This window comes from Hoplias malabaricus, chromosome 5 (assembly GCF_029633855.1).
Source record: "Hoplias malabaricus isolate fHopMal1 chromosome 5, fHopMal1.hap1, whole genome shotgun sequence".
In the NCBI taxonomy this organism is placed as follows: domain Eukaryota; kingdom Metazoa; phylum Chordata; class Actinopteri; order Characiformes; family Erythrinidae; genus Hoplias; species Hoplias malabaricus.
The window spans coordinates 50,139,930-50,147,734 of NC_089804.1; the positions used below are offsets into that span (position 1 = coordinate 50,139,930).

A 7,805-nucleotide genomic window follows, 5' to 3' on the forward strand; every position below is an offset into this window, starting at 1 on the left:
TTTTAGAAAAGTGAAAATGCTTCGAGCAGTCTGTTTCTGAACACTTCAAATTGAAACAAAAATGCTTTGGACCGGAGTCCACAGATCATTTTCAGTGGCCAAAGTGGCATGAATTCCAATCTGATTGTTCAGACTCACATTGCCGCAAATCAGATATGGATCAGATTTCATTACCACATATGAAAGTGGACCAAATCTGATTTAAAAACATCAAATTCAATGCGGTTTTTACTGTTCACACACTGTTCTTCAAATATGAAGAAGCAGATTTGGACCTGCTTTGTGAACGTAGCCTTACAGCACTGTGCTGGGAGGCGTAGTTTCCTACCTTTCTCTAAAAGTTACATAGTGCTGTTTCTGCAGTGCTGAGCTTGGAATAGAAATAGCAGAGGCTCTATTCTCCCTACAAAAGGTCAGAGAAGCATCACAATGATTTTGAATCTGTAATTATAATGTAAAAAAAAAACTACCTAGTGTTACTTTAAAACAACAAAAACAAATATACAATGTTTTGTTCCAAAAGCGATGCTAAGTTTTTAGACAAGGCATCAATACCACATAGCAATGTATTTTAGACAGTGGTCTATTACAATTATTTTAATGAGCAGCATTCAATTAACACTGTTCAGTGCATACTGAAGATAGAGTAAACGCAGACATCATGCTCTGCTCCAAAACCAAACAAATTTACCATTACAACATGAAATACCTACTGATGATGTGTAATGAGCCTGTATTATTCCACAGTAGAAAAAAAGAAAAGCCTATTAACAAAGTAAGCCCTTTTGTCCCAAAGTCGCAAGGCAGCTTATTGGACTTTTTCTCTCGCTGCTTCAAACTCAAGCACACTAATTAGCCTGGAGTTCCCAGGAGTGATTCTGTACAGAGCAATATCTATGAACAGATGTGCTTGAGGCTGTGAACATTCACTTAATGGTGTTTGGCGACAATTCAAATGTGCACAGTTTCCTCTTTGCCCCAAATATTGTCCATCAGCCAAGATACACTCTTTGGCTGAAGGTCTGTTTAAATGCTCATCCAAAATTTCTTATGAAATTATGAATAGTTTCTGCACTTTACTGTAGTAAGTACCTCCTGGAAGGCCTAAGATTAGATGTTGGAACATTCCTTTGAGAACTTGACTACATTCAGCCACCAAAATATTAATGAAATCAGATACAGGTGTTGGATGACTAGCTCTGCATCCCAAATGGTACTATAACTCACTCCTGTGCTATTAAATTGTGTCCCATGACTTTAAAAGGACACAGTTCTCTTGTAGTTGAGGCTTGGCAAGTTATACAATGTCAGAAACCCCATAAACAGTGTATTATTAGGTTATTAAAAATTACAGTGCGAAACAGATTGCTACAAAATCCATTTGTTTTTATCTACAGCTAATAGCTACATTAGCCTTGTAGCTCCAGTTTACAACAAAAGGAACAAATATTGGACAATTTTGTCTTCACTAATAAATTACAACTGGGGAGCAAATAAAAGTGTGTTTTTGGGTCTTACCCATACCCTTTAAAACCCTTTTAGCAGGCAAATATCTGCCAGAACATTCTACTCCTCACATCGTGGTATGGCAGCAGCTTTAATGGCCTCTCCATTTTCTTGTATGACCTCCTGCTCCACATGACCATCCACTCTACCTCCATCTCCATCCTCCTTTTTCACTGATTTCTTCCGTGTTGCTTCCAGCTCCACTACAGAGTTGCCTGGCAGGCAGAACTCTCTGAAGCAGCGTTTGAAGTTCTCATCCAGGAAGGCGTAAAGGACTGGGTTGAGGCTGCTGTTGGTGTAGCCTAGAGCGATACAGAAGTGCATGGCTGCAACAGCGACCTCGCTGCCACCGAGGTCCACCTTCCCCAGAGACTGGACCAGAGCCAGTACCTGCACAGGCATCCAACAGAGCACAAAGGCCGCCACCACTGCCAGAACCATCTGCGAGATCCTCCTCAGGTTCCTGTCCTTCTCCCTGGAGCCTGACAGTAGCCTCACGCTACGCAACCGCCGGATCATCAGGCCATAACACACACTAATGATGGCCACTGGGATCATAAAGGAGAAGAGGAACACACAGGCCCCAAACACTGGCTCTGAGTACGTCCGTGGGTCTGGCAACACCACCATGCACTCAATACCTGCACAGAAGTAAAATAAGACATCACAGAAATAAACACATCAACATACTTTTATGGTGGTGGGTATATTTGATAACATCAGCACATGGGTTTAATTCCCAGGTTAGGCAGGAACTCAGTGCTGTGCACATTCCCCATGTAAAAAGGAACACAGGTTTAGAGTATAAGGTGTTGAATAAATAAAATAACTAATTAAATATTGAGAATTAAATTTAAATAAGAAATCCGAATTACCATTGGACTCTACTTCCATTTGCCCCATAATCATTACAGGAACTCCTATGGCAGAAGCCAATGCCCACACTGCCACATTGACCAGTTTGGCCCTCTGTGGTGTCCTCACAGCCAGGGAACGTACAGGGTGGCACACTGCAATGTAGCGGTCAACACTCATGATAGTCAGAGTGAAGATGCTGGTGAACATGTTGTAGTAGTCGATGGCCACCACTGTCTTACATAAAGTTAGACCAAAGGGCCAGAATCCCAGCAGGACATCAGTACCTTGGAACGGCAAAGTGGCCAAAACTAGGGCATCTGCCAGTGCCAGGTTAAAAATGTAGATGTTGGTGGCCGTTTTCATTTTCGTGTACCTGGAACAGAAACATAAAATCACAACTTCAAAGCAGTGAACAACCACCTGATAGGTTTGAGTGAGTAATGTAACTTGTCTTGCCAGCATTATGACTAATAATACCTTTATAGCTTAAACACTTGCTTGCTTAAAGTACTGCATTTAAATACATAATTTGGCTCTTATGAATAAGGCAATTGAGTTCTCAGGAGTGGTGCCATAGAAAAACACTTTTTATTATGTAATATCTTTTCAGCAGCTGATTTTGATTGATTTTAAAGTAGCTACCCATTAAAACTTACATTTTTAAAGGAGACATTATAATACACATGTACACACACATGTATAATACACATGTGCACATGTATACAAATAATGGGATAAAATGTGATGTTCTGATTTTGCTCCTTTAATTACGTGGTAAGAGGAATTATTAAACATGTCCTCATCTGACAGAATTAAGAGAACTGAATAAAAAATGGGAAAAAATGGGAGCTTTGTTTCTCAGCTGTTTGTTTGGAGCTATGCTGAGCTGGGTGTGGCTCATTATCATTTAAAATAACAGGTGTTAAACCTGACATTCTGAACAGAGCTGTTTAGACAGGGTAAATGTGGTGCTGTGGTGTTTGGTTCTTGTGGTATTTTGGCACAGTCACAGACTTTTCATTAAGAATGTGGGTTAAAAATGGAAAAGAGGTAAGATATGTCACCATTAGAAAGATCCTGCCAAATCATATATATTCAACTTTAAAGTTCATTTAAAACGTAAAATAATTTATTTATTTATAATAAATAAATAAATAAATAGGGCGGCACAGTGTCGCAGTCACACAGTTCCAGGGACCTGGAGGTTGTGGGTTCGATTCCCGCTCCGGGTGACTGTCTGAGAGGAGTTGGTGTGTTCTCCCCGTGTCCGTGTGGGTTTCCTCCGGGTGCTCCGGTTTCCTCCCACAGTCCAAAAACACACGTTGGTAGGTGGATTGGTGACTCCAAAAGTGACTGTAGATGTGAGTGAATCTGTGAGTGTGTGAGTGAATGTGTGAGTGTGTGTGTTGCCCTGTAAAGGACTAGCGTCCCCTGCAGGGTGTGTTCCCGCCTTGCGCCCAATGATTCCAGGTAGGCTCTGGACCCACCGCGACCCTGAACTGGATAAGCGCTTACAGATAATGGACGGATGAAATAAATAAATAAATAAATAAACAGTTGACACTGTGTAAAAAGGGGATAATTATTTGAATGAAAGCAAAGTTCAGTTTAATAATGAAAAGTAAAAATTTACACATCTCCATCTTAAAAATCACAGAACAAACCATTTCTATGAGATGGATTTTAAAATGCTGACTCACTATAAATCAATCAGTCAGTACATAAAGAAACTAGTTTGTGTGGGGTAGGGCCAGTGATGAGAAACACCCTATGATCAACTCTTATCCTGGTCATTTTGAGGCATTATATAAATGTCTTCCAATTTAAAACCAATTTAAATTCAATCCAGCAAAATCTCTCAGGTGAAATGATCAATATTCTTCTCTATTTATTAAGCAGGCAATTCATACAAAAGTCTTTAGCTAAAAGCAAGAGATTAACAACATAATCTCACATCTTTAATGTGATGGTTTCAGTTAAAGGACATTTGATCTGTACTTGGTTGTTAACTGCCAGCAAGTGCTCTACATAAGTCTTCCCATAAAGCACTCTTAACTAAATACAGTCTCTTGTTTAACTCTGAACTGTCAAAGTAATAAATCTCGATATACAAATGATGGTGGTGGCTGTAATACGACTTTGAAATTCCATCTCTCTGACATAAAGAATGCAGAAGATGGTCAATTAGCAGTGAGGGACTTTTAGAGAGAGCTGCTTGGTAACCAGCCTAGCAACAAGGAGTTTAAAATAAGCCTACAGTGGCTATATTACTACTGTGGTATCTGTCAGCCTTGGTCACCTGTACAGATGTGTGACCGCGCACCTATTGTCACACAGTTTATAACATATTGCACAAAAAAGACACACTTATCCACATTTCCTTCGCATTTCACACATTCCAATACTTTCTTCCCTCAGAGCTGCACTGTTGAGAGCTGGCTGTGTTGCAGTATTTCTATTTTCTGAAATGCAATTACCAAGTAATTATATGAGTGCATTAGGCAAGGCTGAGATTCTTTCTTAATTACATGCTTAATCAGACTGGAGCAAGGGAACTAAGGGAATATCACTGGTTGTTCATGTCACACTAAGTTGAAGAAAACTTGGTCGAAAGTGGTCTCTCACAGAACAGTTGCCCTCCCTCTCGTCCATATGATTTCTCTATGTTCCTCTATGGCAACATAAGTATTTACTTGGGCGCCGACATTGGGTCTGAACTCTATAGCGTAGGTCTAATGATTTCTGGGACACATTAGCAGTAATGCTCTTATTAGAAGTTAAGCACCATTCACATTAATCACGTGGAGCCAAAAGAACTCACCCATTTATAGCACCTGGAAAGAGGGCTTTAGAAGCAGATATTCTGGTTTTGAAATAGAGCTTTGCACTACATGGTTTTCAACTGAAGGTTTGAAAAAAGGAATTGGTACAGAACTTTTACAATGTCATGCTCACAGTCATGATCAAACATTCCTTAAAGTAATGTCCATTGAGAAGCTCCTTCGGGAATTCATTAGGACATTCTTCAGAACAAAGAATCCTTTGTTCTATTGTTTTAATTATGGAGTAATAATCAATTTCAGTAAACTCAGTTGCATTGGCCTAATGAGGCTGTCATTTGTAGCTGTATCCGTCTACGTAGGCTTTGCAGAATAAATACATCAATGTGTGCTTACTCAAGCTTAATAAACATGCAAGCTAGCATTCTGGGAAAAACAATCTTTAACACCGGGAGCAAGAAAATTGCAAATACCGAGGACGTCAGGATGAGAGATGGTAGTGCTCTCTCTCTCTCTCTCTCTCTCTCTCTCTCACACACACACACGTAATGTATTACAACATGCCAATATGTCAGCATCCTCAGTCAATAAATGAAACGTATTGATTGCTGTAAGGACCTTGTGGTAGAAACTTGTTCTCTCACCCTTTTCTGAGAGAGGGCTGTTTTGAATGATATTTCCTGCGGTCCTCTACTTCTCAAACAGTCAAGTTCAATTTAGAACAACACTGTTGATGTAAAGAGTGGGGTTCTTAACAGCGCTGCCTACATTTTACACCTATCACAGAGTGAAGACATCTGCTGCATTATGAAATAATAAAAAAATGACAAAGGACGCCCAGAAATGTTGAGCAGCTAATTAATAATTATAAATTATAAATATATTATTAATGGACATACGTTTTTCAAAGTCATTAAAACTTCTTAATATGAATATTTGATATGGGGCCTTTATATTATTTATATTTTCCATTAATTATAGGGTTTAAATGAATTGCACAGAGTTACATTGCATTTCTATTCACATTTTGCAAAGTGTCCCAGCTTTTTCATGAGGATGTTGCTCCAGCATTAGATATACGACAGTATAGTTGCCTAGGGAAAACGTAATCACAGGAAAGCAAGTGAAAATTGGTTTAAATATTATTAAATCACAGAAAAAATATGTTTCTAACAACCGTACAAGACCTGAGGAAATGCTCAGCTAGTGCGCTCACCACTTATTTCACTCATGACACATCTTCTAGCATATGAACATACCACATGGACATGTTAACAAGGTAAGATCTTGATCTTCATCGGAGGGGAGTATTTTCACAATGCTTCCTAAAGTGTTAGAGATTTGGGAACGGAATCTCTTTATATACAAACTATATAGATATGGATAAAAGATTTGTGGGCACCTGCTTATCTGGTTAGAGTTTATATTAGATGTTAGAACATTGCTGAGAGCATTTGATGGCTACCATGGGAACATAAATGAGATCAGGTAATGATGCTGGATGATGAGTTCTGGATCACAGACAGTGCTCAATTGCTCAGAATACAACTCCACTGCTCCACAGCCCTATCTATCTATCTATCTATCTATCTATCTATCTATCTATCTATCTATCTACCTATCTATCTATCTATCTATCTATCTATCTATCTATCTACCTATCTATCTATCTATCTATCTATCTATCTATCTATCTATCTATCTACCTATCTATCTATCTATCTATCTATCTATCTATCTATCTATCTATCTATCTATCTATCTTCCTATCTACCTATCTATCTATCTATCTATCTATCTATCTATCTATCTATCTATCTATCTATCTATCTACCTATCTATCTATCTATCTATCTATCTATCTACCTATCTATCTATCTATCTATCTACCTATCTATCTATCTATCTATCTATCTATCTATCTATCTATCTATCTATCTATCTATCTATCTTCCTATCTACCTATCTATCTATCTATCTATCTATCTATCTATCTATCTATCTATCTATCTATCTATCTATCTATCTACCTATCTATCTATCTATCTATCTATCTATCTATCTATCTATCTATCTATCTATCTATCTATCTATCTTACCTGATGATGACATACATGACCAGACAGTTGCCCACCAGTCCCACGACACACACGATCAGATACAGCGCCACCACAGTGATCTTGAGGTTGAAGGGAAGGAGTGGGTCCGCGTCCAGAGCGCTGAGATTACCGCGGAACAGAGAGTCGTTCAGGAGTGTTATATCATCCGTATTCACCCTCAGATCCTCCAGTAACTCCATCATCTACTGCCCTAACCCGGTTAGAAGCATAGGGAGAAAGGAACCGGCAGAGCAGCGTTAACGCAGGGCTGCTGTCTCAGCATAACCCCGGAACATAACGCCCCTCTCCCTCTGAGCGCGCGGGAACACACCGCGAGGACCCAGCGCTTCTCCTCCTCCTTCTCCTCTTCCTCAGTGATGAAGAGTGAGCGCCACTCTCTCAGTGAACTGGGTGGTGTGCAGCAGAAAGTACGCGCGCACAAATTGCGCCCTGGCATCCGGTTCAAGGGATTGCTTTGCTGTGAGTTTTATTGAAGATTCCTGGAACAGAAAGTGTCCTCCGCTCCTGTAGCTCAGTCACTGAAACCAGTACATGCACAAAG

At 39.6% G+C, this 7,805-nt stretch overlaps 1 protein-coding gene across 1 annotated transcript; it reads right to left on the reverse strand.

Annotated features, from left to right (window-relative positions):
* Nucleotides 1–1,566: 1,566 nt before the first annotated feature.
* LOC136696746 (nociceptin receptor) lies at nucleotides 1,567–7,436 on the reverse strand. Its single transcript, XM_066671401.1, has 3 exons — nucleotides 7,244–7,436; nucleotides 2,382–2,737; nucleotides 1,567–2,147 (listed from the first exon to the last, which is right to left on the reverse strand). The coding sequence occupies exons 1-3, from the start codon at nucleotides 7,258–7,260 to the stop codon at nucleotides 1,567–1,569; spliced, it is 954 nt and encodes a 317-aa protein (XP_066527498.1). The 5' UTR covers nucleotides 7,261–7,436.
* Nucleotides 7,437–7,805: the final 369 nt, after the last annotated feature.

What these genes read in the sequence shown, in the direction of transcription:
- LOC136696746 (XM_066671401.1), bottom strand. An exon ending in AATGGAAGTAGAGTCCAATG is followed by an intron (nt 2,148 to 2,381) that starts GTAATTCGGATT and finishes ACTTCTGTGCAG; the next exon opens with GTATTGAGTGCATGGTGGTG.